Below are 15,822 nucleotides of genomic sequence, written 5' to 3'. Positions count from 1 at the left end.
AAATATAAAAAAATGTATGTTGTTGTGTACTAACAAAATATTCAGAAAAATCCATATATTCAATTTCTGACACAGAAATAGAAGCCGCCAGAAATACTCTTGTAATTAAATACAAGAGTATTAAAGACCTTTTCATGCACACTGTATTCAGTACATCATGTTCTGATTATAATGATTGCAATGCAGTCCCACTTGTGCGCTTTAAGTCTTCTCACTCAATGATGTGTGTTTGCTCGTGGAATATCAATTGCTTTATTAATAAAGAATTCTTCCGAGGCGAAACTGGGAAAGACTTCTGACAAGGGCACGTCGTTAAGTTGAAGGTACGGGAACTAGAATGTGATTTGTATCGACTTCCTGACACCTGTTCAATAAGTAACCGGGCAGGATGAAAGATAATCCAGATGAAAAACAAGAAGCTCAGTGAGGACAATTACACACATAAATAAAGGAAACCCTGTGGATAAGACCTGGATCAAACTAACTGTAGCAAACTAACCACACAGTAAAACAACGCAACACACCTGCCGGGACCTTTTGCAAAAGCCAATCAGAGTTGACATCAGGATAAATTGCACCTTCTCCGTGTAATTTGTATATTTTCTAGCCGCCTGTACATCAGTCACAGAGCTGGAACATGATCACACATTCTCACTTTCCCTCTACACAGCTTTAGAAGGGGATTTCTAGTTTGTGTGTGTGTAGGGGGGGGACTCCCCCTCTTCAATTATTTACAGGAAGCCCTCATGCATCTGTGACTTTCAGAGACAGGCTGAGAAAGCCCAGCAGAGCAGCACAGATCTTTCTTCTCCAAAATTCTCCTTCCTCATCCCTTTGTCTACAACAGTTTGCCTTCTTACTCTCCCATCTTTTTTCTCCTCAGCCTGAAACCTCTTTCCTCCGTCCTATTTCGTTGTTTCGCCCCTCTGTCTACATCCTCTTCCTCCTCTGTCGATAACCTTTTTCCTCCGTCCTATAGTCTTACATGTTTGTCCTGCCTCTCCATCTTTTTCCTCCTCTGTGTGCAACCTTTTGTCCTCTTCTTCCTCTCATTGTCTGTGTGCTATTTCTTCTTCGCTTCCTTTCTTTTGCCTCAAACCCAACTCTCTCCTTCTTTCTTTCATGATTTATCCTGGCCTCACTTTTCTCCTTGTCACCTCTCCCTTTCATTTCCCTCCTTTTATCTCCTCGCCGCCTCCTCCTTCCGTCCTTACCCCATCCTTTCTCTCTTCATCACCTCTCCCTTCCTTGCTTCACCTCCTTTCCCCCTCTCTCTGGCTCCTGTCATCTCCTCCCCCAAAACAAGAAGTGAAGGGAAGGAAAGAGGGATGATGTCAGGGAGAAGAGTGTGAACTCTCTCTGAAGAGTCAGCATGGAAATTATTCATATTCTTCTGGCGGCCGCGCCTCCTCTACCTCGCATTGCCTCATTTCACCCCAACTCTAATCCATCTCCAATTTGTGTCACACGTCCCTTATTCTGTGTTGTTTTTTAGGGGTTAATTTAGCATCTAAAACTGTTCTCTAAAACAGACTTACTTAATGTCCATACAGTGAAAAATGTGTCTCATTATAGCATCCATTAACAGCAGTGTATCTGCTCTTTATTCTCTCTCTCTTACTAATGCACCTGTCTCCGATCTTCTTTCACGCAAACCTTCAAAGTCCTCCGACATGAAAAAAGCTTTTATTGTATCAGGCATGCTTCAATTCCCCTTTAAATTTAAACCTAAATCTGAGCTACATATTGTATAATTTAGAGTGAGGAGATTTGTCTGTATTTGATCCGTTTTAACTTCAGCGTGCAAGAGGCTCTGCAGGCAAACCCCGACGATGTGATGGCAGTTCAACTAAAATCACCCAATTGTTCTTCTGAGCAGCATAATGAGAGTATGTGGTGTTAACCAAGCTGTTCAAGCATTCATCTCCGCTCAAATCCTGTTTATATCTTGCAAATAGCTCCAATGCAAATGTTACTTTGTACAAGACCTTTCTTTTGATAGTTGCTTTTTTTTAATTAACTGGTTTCTGCATCTTAAAATGAAATATTAATTGGTTTTCTTAGTCCTCTATGATATTCTTTGGACTGTATATTGGAGAAAACAAGCTATTTGTAGGGGTCACCTTGGGCTATGGGAACACTGTTTTCCAATAGATTAGTAAAACAATTTAAATCCTTCAGACTATGTCTTCTTATAAGACTACTTTTAGCAATGGTTATCATGGTTTAAAAGACGTGCCTTCATTAATCAATGTTAGCCATTATTTTGTCCTTATCCAGTGGATAAAGGAAGGTCTTATAAATGACCAAGAGATTTGTCTGGTACATCCATTTGTCTCCTGGAAAGAATTACGGCAGATTAAAACCAAACACTCAGGACCTGGATGAGCAACACACCATTTGTAATTAAGCCCCATCATTTTCCAGAAAGAAGCTTTAAACCTCACCCAAAAAAAGGACCAATAAGAACTGAACAGATACAGGTGAAAACACTGGAACAAAATGTGTGTGTGTGTGTGTGTGTGTGTGTGTGTGTGTGTGTGTGTGTGTGTGTGTGTGTGTGTGTGTGTGTGTGTGTGTGTGTGTGTGTCTGTGTGTGTGTGTGCTCACCGATGAGTAGAGGTGACCCTCTCCGTTCATGGCGATGTAGAGGCCGGTCTTCACTGATTGGATGGCCACGACTCTCAGACCCACAGGAATTAAGTTAAACAGAGCTGAGGACAGAAACAGAGAAACTGAGTTTACAGGAGCGTGTTTCTCTTCTTCCTCCTCCTCCTCTTCCTCTTCTTCCCCCGGTGCTCTGAGGACTCAGATGTCAGCCGGTCTGCTGCTCAGTTAGTTAGTTCAGAGCGAGGTGAAGAAGCATCTCGGCCTCGAGGGGCTCACTGCGGGGGTTTTAAACTCAGAGGCCTGCAGAACATTGATTGAAAATTCAGACCTCTTCTTTAAATATGAATTCTCCTGAAAAACATCCTGTGCCGTGATACTCTGTCTCAAAGCTGTATAGTTAACCATTCAGGTTTTCTATGTAAAAAAAAACTAATTTGCAACCAATCTTTTCCCCTTCAATTAAAACCCAACATATATTAAATGTATGATGAACCCTTTCTTTGCCAAAAACTCGAGCTTTATTCAAACATGTATTATTCGTCATAGAGGCCAAGTATTGGAAAACAAATCCCTGTTGGTAACTGAGGAGCATCCTGAAACTGTAACATCAGTTATTAACGGGAAAGAACAGAACACATTTTCCTGCATCAGCTCCGTTGTGTATTATATATATTTGCCGTCATTTCTTCATAACATTTTAATATCAGCCTTTCCTTGAGTCCTTTTTCTCGAAGGCACAGTGCTCTCAGCGTCAGGGGGTCGGTGTTATTTGAAGAAGACGGTAAAGGAACAGACGGCCGAACACACCCTCATAGCCTCGGGCAGATATTTGAAAGGACAATGATCGTGTCACGGGTGTTTCTGCTCACTTCCTGCAACCCATTACTCTCTTTTTAATTTGTTGTACTCATGAGATATTAAATAGTTTTTCTTTTTTTAAGTATTTTGAAGCCATGATTGTCAGCTCTTCAGTGAGCTTAATGGATTACCAAAGCTGACTTTTCTGAAGTAGTTGTTTTTAAATACATTTGGAATCGGATTGCTTAAAAGACATCTACCTTAATAGATTAACATTAAATTAACAAATAAGCAAATATCATTAATAAACCCGTTCAGCTTGCAAGATGTTGGGGAGTTGCTACTCTTATATTTCCATTGTGATACAAGCCTGTCTCCAGGTATTTTCCCATGTGAAAATTGGGCAAATAATTTTGACATTTCAAGGTTTTTGAATATATTCTTAAATATTTCTTCTGAGGTCAAAGACTTTTTGACCCGCGTGGCTCTTTCATTTCATTTCAGACTTATTGGTTATCCCGCTGGCAGCACAAATAGTCGAATTGTTTTGACAGAAACAAAGTCAAAATCAATTCAAGTTGTATTCTGCCACCATTTAGGATGTGGGTACACAATTTGGAGGAAAACTCAGACATAATGTTTCAAGAAAATGAACACATTTCCCAACGTCCCAAATGTTTTCCAAGTCTACATTTACCAGTTTCCTCTTTATTAAATACGGCAGCATCCAACAAGGACACGATACATCTCTGATAAACATGTGGAGTAAACTGAGGACGGGTTGAAGTGGAATCTGAATCCATTAAAAACATGTTTCTCTGTCCTGAGCCAGTGCCACATACCACAGCATTTAAAACCGACGCTGGTTTCCAAAGCATTTAAGGGGTGTTTTCATTAATTATTGATGGTGCTATTTTTTTTCACTCGGCGGTTGCAGCCTGTGGCTAAAGTTAATTGTTTCATGTTGTGAGTGTGATGCCTGGTAAAAGCTGAACTGTTGCATTTTCAGTAAGTGCTGACGGATGAGGGGATTCAACGCTTTCATTTGCCCGGCTTTTGTAATATCTGTCTCGTTCCTGCGTCACCCCTATACAATGGAGATGAGTGGGGTTTTGTTAGTGCTGCTCAAAATATTTATAAAATGTGTCTTTTCTAAAACACTCTGATTTATACTTGACAAAAGATTGACAAGTTTGGGTGTTTATTTTGCAAATGTACATGATTTTGTTTACTTATAAGGAGTAAAATATTCCTGAATGGCATTTAAAAAGGCATTTAAACATGCTTATTTAATGCATACTTGTACAGTTAAACATATTTCTTTGTCTAATTTGTTGCTGTCTGACTGAATTCAAGTAAAGATGTTCATTTTAATAAGTTAAACAAAGACTCCTGGTTATTTCTTTGAGCATCTAAAACACCTTTAAGATGCACAAGACAGGCCTTCCTGTGTACATATTCTTAATTTATCTGTGTAATTGATATTATGTAAATCCTAACATGACAATGACCTGAAATGAAGGCCGTGAAATGGACGCGCTTGTTTTTCTTCCAATCAAGGGCTGATTACACCTGGGATATCACAGCCGTCATTAATCAAGGTTACATACAAAAATGGTCTCTAACAAGCAACGAGCGGAAGGAATTGAAATGTACACCTGCGAGTAATCATCCTGGATAAATATCAGGCATCATTAACATAAAAATATGCACCCATCTGATTAGAGATGGCAACCACCCTGCTTTTAAATGCAGCAGGAAATGTCACTGAACACGGCTCAGGCAGGAAAACTAATGGAAAATGACGCTTGGCAACAAGTGTGAGCGGCAGTAAAATTATATTTGATCGACACGCCATGCTGTGGCAGAAATCTAAAGGAAAAGCCCATCGCCAAAATTTGATGTGGAGACAGTTGCCAAAAAATAATCAAATCATAGTAAACAAGTGGGACATTGAGACAACAGCTCAGCCAATGTGGAGTGATTACTGATCAGCGTTTTGATTTTCCCTCAGCCTAGCACATCAGAATATAGCAACGGCTCCAGTCATCAATAAGCCATCCATCTGTAACCACTCCCCGAGGGCAGTGCCGGGTGCAGAGGTCAAACAGACTGAAAAACAACAACTTCTGAGCAGCCACTTGTTGCTTGTTGCCAACAGTTGGTGAAAACACACTGTGTGCGCAACAAGAAGAGTCCCAAATGGATACAAAGCTCCATCGCTGTCTCTTTATGACTGCATATACTGTGAGTTTCAATCGATACCAACAACTGTGGCTCATTTAGCTCAATATGCTTGAATGTCAGATGCTGCAGCGGGACAATGTGTTGACCCTACTTTAAGCTTTTCATTAACGCTACAATAATTAGGGTTAATTGGATCTTTCCTGCTGGGCTCTCTGTAGCACAGTGAGAAGATAGAAGAAGCGCTCTCAGACGTTCATTAAATCAAATGACGAGACGGTCATCTCTAAATAACTGTTTGCCCTTGAAAGAGCCTCTCTGTCACGGCTTTTTTCTTTTGCCTTGATGACATTTGAGTTTTGAAGCTCTTTCACTTCAGTATTAAATATTAAGGGATTTGTTGCACCGCCTTACATTAGTGCATTGTCAAGAGAAGTCACAAATGTTAGAAGTGGTTGCGCACACAGTTAGTTACAGCAGATATTCTGTGTGGATAAATGATCGCCCAGGCAAATCAAACTGAATATGTAGTGCAGTTTGCCTCAACAAAATGCACTTTCACCAACTATTCATATCTTTGCAGTCATGTGTATACAATTCCCGTGTGTGTGTCCACTTACAGGTGTTGGTGCTGTCGTCTTTGGTCCCATCCATACTTCCATCCTGGCCCATCTGTAGATAGAAGCCCTGCCTGCAGAACAACCTGGTCACTATGCCCTTCAGCTGTGGTTCTACACACACACACACACACACACACACACACACACACACACACACACACACACACACACACACACACACACACACACACACACACACACACACACACACACACACACACACACACACACACACACACACACACACACACACACACACACACACACACACACACACACACACACACACACACACACACACACACACACAGGGAGAAGAAGTGGAAAATATCTTAGAATCAGGAAAATAAGACTTGCCTGCTTTGTCAGCTTCAACAGAGTGATCATATTCATCCTGTAGGACACATTTGAGATACACGACATTTCCAAACAATGTCACCACATGCGACCTGATGCATCCTGGGGGATTTCCTGCGCAGAGACCAGTCAGGCACATCCAATCCATTACAGGATTCTTAGACTAATCCTTCCTTGGTGGTCATTGTTCCACTTGAATGACGCTGATAAATTATTTTTGAACCTTTGATGTAATTGTTTTGCATCAAACATGTTCTGTTTACTCTTTATCTACGGAAAGATAATTTGCCTCATGGGTATGATTCCCTTTATTAAATCATGCTGGTTTCTCCCTACCTGTATCCCTTCATCTATAACCTTAACCCTATATCGATTGTTTCTTTCAAACGATACAGATTTTATTTTGCAAACACACAAAACTCACTTTTGTTTCATATTGTAATTATTAGTCAGTGGGTGCAGTGCTCTTGGCTAATCCACATTGCTTTGATTAAACAGCAATCACTTCTGCCTCTCACGGTTCATCAAATACAAAATGACTGCACACTTTTCCACGTTAGCACACTGGTTAAATATGGCTCTTTACATTGGACCACACCCATTCTCCCTCTGTGAAACATCAGAGGATTTGTCTTGGTGGCTGCAGGTTTAGCAGATTGGGAATCCCCTTTGAACATGTGTGAGAGAGTGAACGAGTGAAGGTATATCCTAACGCACAGAGACAGAAAGAAGAAGCAGAGACTGACCCACTTTATGAGAAGAGGGAGAGGGAGAAAGAGGCAGGGGTGTTTTCCTTCTTCTTCGTGAAGGATCCATCTTGTGCAGCAGGAGAGACGGAGGGAAGAGGCGTGAAGCTTGCAACAAGCACTCGAACTGAAAAAAGCCCCCAGCCCACGACTTTCTGTAGCATGTTGCAGCCAGTAATACATCTCAGTTAGATTAGAATGACACCTATTGAAAGGGTACCATAACAACAAAAACATCCCAAATCTACTTCCCCTTGGTTCAATTTCTACTTCGTTCATATAAATGAATCTGTAGTTTGGCTGACATTCACTTATGGCACCCCTATATAAACTGATGATCCCAGGCTAATTGAAAAAACAATTAATTTACTGAACCAACATTGTTCTTGCCCAGAGCATTGCAATTTCCCTCCCCCTTCTTCCTGTAAATACACTACAGCACAGTTCTTTGCATCATGTAAATGTTATTCCGACTGACAGCTGTGATATTTCTTGCCGTTTTATGATTTCAAAGTTGACCTGCCACACGCTGCAGACAGACTGAAATCAGTCACATTCCAATCTCTCTGTGCTTGTTTGTGTGACGCATTATCAGAGGAAGCTGCTGGAAAAGTAATTTACCGCGTTATCATTCTCTAGAACGTGCCCTGTCATTTATATTTCATCTATGGCGTGTTAACTTATCAAAAAGCAATATAAAAATGTTACTGTATTAGACCTGGAGGATTTATAAATCTGTTTTTCGGTCGGCTTATAACCCTGTGTGATATGGATATATTACAGGTGCTTTTCAGATACCTTTCCTGGCACCGTATGACTCACCTGATGTGTGAAGGAAGCATGATTTATTTCATTATTTAAGCAACCAAAAGCCAATTTTTCATGGCGGTGATTATCTTTTAATTTGGCAGGGAACTCCTGTCCCTCATGTCTCGGATATTCAACTCTTTAAGGTGTGGTAGCAGCTCTTAGTCCTGGTTGATGACTCACCACATGTGAATTTTCATGTCTACGGAATTTCTTTTTCAAAAAAGGCTTGTAGAGAAACATTTATATTTCTCAAAGTAAGATATGGAGGGAAGCAGTTTTGGTTTTCAAGACTTATGGACTAGAAAATAAATGAGATGTATTTTGCTACCAATGTGTGTACACCTTGTATAAATAGTTGGTCTGAATCCCAAAGAGTTTCAGTTTCTTGAACTGGTCATACTGTCATTTATTGAGACAAAATTAAGAATGTAATCTTGTGTTGTATCATGTATCATGCTATAGATTTTCCCTATTATGAGCACAATTGCGGGCTCAAATAGTGTCATTGTTGGAGTTTGCATAACTCCCCGCTGCAACAAATGAAAAATCTATATTTCTCCACAGGGGACCGTCCTGCTGAATCCACTCTGCTCATCATCTATTCATGAATCCATTCATCCATCTAACATCCACGTTATCCACTTGCTCGCATTTCCACCTGAAGGAGTGCGGCCGTTGCCACAGTGACAGTCCCACATTCGTCAAGGTGATTTTTCCCACTCTTCCCAGTATCTCCGTGCATACTGTCTGTTACTAGGGAAATTCCCATTCTCGCGTTGCCACAGCAACAGCCTCTTGATTCCAGACTGTTCCAGTGGAGGGTATTCCCCCATCCACACACACAGACACACACACACACACACAGACACACACACACACACAGCTGTATTTTCATCATAATGTGATCTGATTCAATCAGTCATCCTGTCAGGCGGCCACGCTGATTTGACATGTCATATTGTCTGTTAATTCGCTCCAGTCTGCGTCTAAATACAGTGTTTAACACAGAATAAAACATCAACAAAGGGTGTCTCCTACAAGCGATGCATTTAAGACCCTTTTACTTTCTCTTTCACACACACCATCTCCCTGAACACCCAAGAGGAGAATTGAGTGAATGCAAGCGTTTCATCCTCATTTCCATCAGAGTGATTAGAGAAACACTTGGTGCTGAAAAGGCTGGATTCCTTGTTAAAGTACAGACACGGTTCAGCTGCATTAAATGTACTTCAGCTCTGATCTGTCAGCAGTGATGCAGTTTGTTTAAAGTCTAGCCCTATGAATATTAAAAGTCCTAAACCTCAATTTCTCTCAATTCCTTTTTCTCTTTTCAATTCTGCAACACATGTCATCGTGGAGGCTTCTCCAGCCTTGACAAAAATACGATACTGACGGACACTGGTGTCAACTATCGATTGTTAGTATCAATACCTGCTCTTCATTATGCATTGATCGAAAGGGAGAGCCTGTCAATCACAGGAATAACATACAGGCAAACAGACGTGCAGAATGTATTGTATGTATAATTGTAAAGCACTTACACATCACTGTACCCTGTATGCCAAGGCAGGTTTGCCATCACTTACTGTACGGAGGCTCAGTCATTGGTACACGTTTATTTATAAAGCTTTGTTGGGTAAACTCCCGTGTTATATATGCTCTCTGATCACACAGAGAGTTGCAAGCAGCTATTGTCTGAGATCGCATGATGTATTGTTAGATGTGCCAAGAGCAAGGACTGTCTTAGGTAAGACAGCTTTTATGTGCGCAGCTCCACTTGCTTGGAACAATCTGATCAGAATTGAAACTGAGCAATCTCATTCCTCTGCATGTTTTTAAAGCTAGGCTAAATGAAATGCTCGTTGATACTATGGATACTTCTAAATGTCGATAACTATGCAAATGTAACCTGTAAATATAATGTATGATGTCTTTTATTGTTTTATGTTTCATGTGGAACCTATTTGCTGCAGGTCTCCCTTGAAAAAGAGATCTATGATCTCAATGGGACCAATCTGGTTAAATAAAGGTTTGAAATTAAATGAAATGAAAATTGAGCTTTGTGTGTTATTAAGTCACACCTAAAAAGCACGATTAGCAAATGGACTTTTACGCCCTCCTGTATAACTGCACTCCTCATCTCAGCAGTGAATCTTTATTTTTGGCATATCTATAATCTCACCCTCTCGGTCACTGCGTAGAGTTCATGAGACACAACGTCAACAAATCAAGGTCTTTGTGGTCCCTCTTCAGCCATAGCACCCAAACACCACTTCATCTCCTGCTCCTTGTCAGCGTCACATAAAGATACGAAACAGAGATACTTCACCCCTCTCACCAACACAACCTTCCTAGAACTGAAACGTAATGGTAGTTGTGTGTTCTCCTTTTAAACTTGAACTAACAATCAATTCAATGCATCGCCTCAGGATGTCGGAAATAGGGATTTTATAGACTTAACAATTGACCCAAAGAATTATTGATACACTTAAATCAATAATGAAATAACAATTCACTACATCACCTCCTCACTTTAACTGCATCCTTCTTTTGTGTCCTCTTCCCAATATGAAGTCTTTATTTTTCTGCTCTATCTGAAATGTATTCTGACTGACAGCTGTGATATTTCTTGCCGTTCTATGATTTAAAGTTTACCTGCCACACGCTGCAGACAGACTGAAATGAGTCACATTTCAATCTCTATGTGCTTGTTTGTGTGACGCATTATCAGAGGAAGCAGCTAAATTGATGGTTTGTTGTCTTTCTCTACAACTTGACATGTCCTTGATAGATCATCTATGTGTTGATCTAAATAATATAATGTCAAATGTTACTAAATTAGTCCTAGTTAATAATAATATATCGGCCTGTCTATTGGCTTATAACCCTGTGTGATATGGCTATATTACAGGTGCATTTCAGTGGCAGAATGTGATATCAGAATAACTTTCCTAGCTGAATGCGGTATGACGCAACTGATGTGTGACGGCAGCATGATTTCTGTTTTGATTTAAAGGTCCCATGTCATGGCCATTTCTACTGATCATAATTCCATTGTTGAGGTCTACTAGAATAGATTTACATTGTTTAATGTTCCAAACTCACATGGGTTTCTCAAACAGCATCTCTGTATAGTAGGTGTATTCACTCTCTGTCCTAAACGGCTTGTTGGAGCTCCTGCCCCCCCCTCCCTGTGAGCCCACTGTGCTCTGATTGGTCAGCTCGCCCACTCTGTTCTCATGAGTCCACCACCGTTACAGCGGAACATCAGTGATATGTGTTACAATGGCGTTTGTTAGCAACCAGAAAATGACACCAGTAATGACAAACAGATGAGAATGCTGCGTGGGGTCTGGGTGCCGTGTTGGCGGGACGTTGCGCGGCTCGCTGCTGCGAGGAGCCGACAGTGTGAGCTGGGTTCATTTCCTGCTTGCTGCGTGGGGTCTGCGAGACAGCGAGACAGCGAGACATCACAAATGGACGCGGGAAGGGGGGGGGGGGTGCTGAGGGGGCTGCAGCACCCCCATCTGCAAGGCTCCACTAGCTTTTACTCTGCAGACCGTTTACATGCATAAAAACCTTCATAACACACAAGACATGGGACCTTTAAGCGACCAGAAGCCAATATATTGTGGCAGCGATTATCTTTTAATTTGGCGGGGAATTCCTGTCCATCATGTCACAAATCCTCCACTCTGACGCTGATTGATTAAGTGGTTTAAGGTGTGCTAGCAGCTCTTAAATGAGACTGATTTCTCTGCAGGATTTAAATACGGTTGAGGAAAATCCGCCCACATCAGTGCTGTTGACTCTCCGTTCAGACGTCTAATTACTAATAGCAACACCCTGAGACAAGCTGTGGACAAGGAGGAGCCTCCCTCATATCAGAAGTAGACTGATATCACATTTTTTATAAAAAACCTAATTGTGGCTTCATGTCAGTATAGCTGATAAAAGCATGCACATTTTAGCTCTAATAAACCACATCACGTAAGGAAGGCTGCAGATCATTTTGAGTCCGTGCCTCCTTCACAAAACCTCTGGAAGACAGAAGGGGATGTTGGCAAATTCCACACACACACACACACACACACACACACACACACACACACACACACACACACACACACACACACACACACACACACACACACACACACACACACACACACACACACACACACACACACACACCACACACACACACACACACACACACACACACACACACACACACACACACACACACACACACACACACACACACACACACACACACACACACACACACACACACACACACACACACACACACCAGGGCAATTGTGGACGTTGCCAAGCTTTCGCCAGCAGCTCTCACAGCCGGGAACGCAGAAGAGAGAGAGAAGGGAGGTAGGGAAGAAGGAAAGGAAAACTGGGAGGAAAAAGGTGAAGTGAATGAAGCTTGAAGTAGGGATCAAAAGATCTAAGATGTGTCAGGATGATTGGATGGGGAGGAGGAAGGTGGTGAGCCGAGGAGGAGGAGGAGGAAGAAAGAAGAAGGTAAGGAAAAATGGTGAACAATTAGGGGAAACGAGAAGAGAATGGAGGAAGGACTGTGTGGAGAAACTGAAGCAAAGACGGGGGAGGGAAGGTTAGAGGGGAGAAAGGGGGTTGAACTAAAGAAGAATTGAGAAGAAAGGTGACAAAAGGGGGAAAGGGAAGAGAAGGGGGGACATGTAGAGGAACTGAAGGTGATGCGTGAGCAACATGCGATGCAAAAGAGGAAATTAAACGTAAAAAGGGATATGAAAAGAGGAGAAAAGGCTCAAGGAAGGAAACCTCTAAAAGGAGGTTGGGGGGGGAATAGGATGATTTTGGAAGGGTGTTGGGAAGAAGGGTGAAAATAAGTTGGGGGATGCAGAAGGAGAAACGAGGGATGATAAAACAAGAGGAATAAAAAAGCAGAGCATGGGATGTGGAGATAAGACGCAGAGAGGAGAGGAAGCAGTTTTTACCTCCTGAAGGGAACAAGGAAGGAACATGTAATGAGGAAGGGAGACCAGTGAAAACAAAAGGGAAGAGAAATGTGGGGAAATGGGGGGTAAATGTTGAAGGGTGAAAGGACATAAAGGTAAGAAGAGCAAGTGAAATGAAAGTGCGTAAGGGCGAAAGGAGACAGGCGACAGGATCTCACATTTGTCTCTGAAACCGGCTAAAAACCGACATGACTCCTCATCTCCTCGTCCTGTCATTTCCTGCCTCCTTCTCTCCTCCCTTCATCCATCCCTCTGTATTCAAAGCACCGGCTGATTTCTCACACAATCAATTGATTACAAAAGCACTTGTCGCCTCTGCTATTGAATGCACACCAAAGCACACAATCACAACATTCTCATTAATCTGCATTCACCGAGATGTCCAATCAATACTCTGTGCATTCACCGTGAGATCTGTCCCGTGATTGGACAATAATGTTCAAATGGATTTGAGTGAGACCTGAAAGGTGGAAAATGTTACTTTTTGACCTCCAATTAAGGAAAAATACCTTCTACATCACATGGAGCAAGTGTCCTTTCATTTTCTTGCTCTGTTCGTGTTCTAGTTCGGACAAAGTGCAAGTGTTAAGGCAAATTCTGATCGAGGTGACGGAGCTTTTTAAATTATGAGCTGAAAATGAGAGGGCGAGGTAGAGATGCACAGAGACAGGCGGAGAGAGAGAGAGAGAGAGACTAGACAGACTAATCTGTGGCTTCAATAATGGATGTACCTGGAAACTACTGAACCATAGGGCAATACAAGACATGACAGTGTGTGTGTGTGTGTGTGTGTGTGTGTGTGTGTGTGTGTGTGTGTGTGTGTGTGTGTGTGTGTGTGTGTGTGTGTGTGTGTGTGTGTGTGTGTGTGTGTGTGTGTGTGTGTGTGTGTGTGTGTCACCACAGAGAGGACAGAGAGGGGCGAGTCTGTCATTCTGTGTTTGTGCATGATTGTTGGGGTGTGTGCGTGTGTGTGCACCAGCCAGCGCGTGCATGCGTAAAAGGGTGGTTTTGTATGACCGCGCGTAAAAGTGCATAAGCGTGCGTGCGTTTCTGCATTTTAATAGCCATTTCGTGTGCATGCATGTGCGCGTTTCTCCACACGCACCCCCGTTCCCCCCCACACCTTGTCTCCGTAGCCTCCTCTTCTTCAGGCCAAATATCCGGACTTTGGAGAAGATGTCGACCAGGTTCCCGTTGCAGAGCCCCGGCTTCTTACCGGGGCTCTTCCGCCGCCGGTGAGGGGTCGGTCGGTGGGCATGTTGCTCCCTCGCCTGTCGCTTCTGGCGGATCAAACCGCTGGCGATGGCTGCTGCCATGTCTCCGCCGAAACAAAAACAGCCACGTCTCCGTCCGAGTCTCCAGTCTCTTCAGTTGTGTCCACCGGAGGGGACGGAGGGCAGACAAACCCAGACGCAAACCTCCAGTCTCCGCGTCCCGGCTATAACGGCCCCATACTGTACTTCAGCCACAAGTCCAAAATAATCACTTCACCTACAGCATATTTTCTCTCGTGGCTATTCCCCGGGCCATTGATTTGAAACGTCCAGCCGGTTACCTGTCCGTCACGTTTCACCGGTCAGTCTGTCAGTCAGCTGTCACTGAACGGCTCCTGCAACCCACATCACCGGAGCCCGCCTGTCACTGTGTGTTCCCATGGTCAACAGGCGAGAAAAATAAATAAAAAGGAGAATAATGGCTCAGAAAGCGTTTCTGTGTTCCCGTTTGTATTCCACTGACAGGAGCTGCGTGAAACTACCGAGAGGAACTCAGAGCATCACCGGAAAGAGGGCGGACTGACTTTCAAAGTGAAAGCTTGATAGGATGTGTGTTTCCAAATGGGTAAGACCAATAGGCTTCTCAGAGGTGGGAAGTAACTAAATACATTTACTCAAGTACTTACAATGTTGAGGTACTTTACCCGAGTATTTCCATTGTATACTCTTCTACACTCCACTACATTTAAAAAGGGATATCATGTAATTTAACTCCACTACATTTATTTAAAAGCTTTAGCTACTTTTAACTAAATGCATTTCTAAAAATGTAACTAGTGGACTTACCCTTTAAGTCACAAGATTAAAATGATCAAGTCTACTAATTCCTATTCTATCTTTTGTCATGTTGCTACCTGTTGCTGCCATCAAGTGGTCGATTTTCATCCGATCTAAAATATTGAAGATGTATAAAAAATCTTACGAGAAACAGAACTTGCAATTTAAACTCTAGAAAATTAACAATATGCAAACATTTGAATACAGGACCTTCACTAAGATTACAACTTCTACTGCTACTGCAAATAATACTACGACTGAGTACTTCTTCCACCTTATCCTATACGTTGCTGTATTCAGCAGATGGCCGGCTTTTCACCTCTGGCAGTTTAAAAATGCAAGAGGCTGGTGATGGACAGGCTGATGTGCCTCACATGTCAGGTGGACTGTACACGTGTACGGCTTCCTGTGACTGCGGTAAGGTTATACTACAGGACTGTGCACTCTCATTTTCTCCCTGATGAAACAGTATCAGGTGTACAAGCAGACAAAGTCAAACAAAGTATTATTCTTTTTTGGAAAGATTTGTTCTGATTCAAATTTGGCCAGCACAAAATTGCCTTTCCAGTGCAGCATGTAGGTCCTTCATCTCTGGGCGGGGACCCGCAGCTGAACAAAAAGGACGCTG

General features: G+C 42.3%; 1 protein-coding gene across 3 annotated transcripts in view; it reads right to left on the bottom strand.

Moving 5' to 3' along the window:
* LOC117499086 (fibroblast growth factor 14-like) overlaps window positions 1-15,822 on the bottom strand; it is a 36,261-nt gene that overhangs the window by 7,686 nt on the left and 12,753 nt on the right. For 2 of the 3 annotated variants that reach the window (XM_034151378.1, XM_034151380.1), the window contains exons 2-3: window positions 6,213-6,323; window positions 2,611-2,714 (exon numbers count right to left, since the gene is read on the bottom strand). In XM_034151378.1, coding sequence (XP_034007269.1) covers window positions 2,611-2,714; window positions 6,213-6,323 — 215 coding nt within the window. Of the gene's footprint in view, window positions 1-2,610; window positions 2,715-6,212; window positions 6,324-14,266; window positions 14,643-15,822 lie in introns of those variants that run through there. The other variant, XM_034151379.1, reaches the window with a different exon arrangement.

This window comes from Trematomus bernacchii, unplaced genomic scaffold, assembly GCF_902827165.1.
Source record: "Trematomus bernacchii unplaced genomic scaffold, fTreBer1.1, whole genome shotgun sequence".
Lineage (NCBI taxonomy): Eukaryota > Metazoa > Chordata > Actinopteri > Perciformes > Nototheniidae > Trematomus > Trematomus bernacchii.
This window is presented reverse-complemented; position numbering and strand designations above follow the sequence as displayed.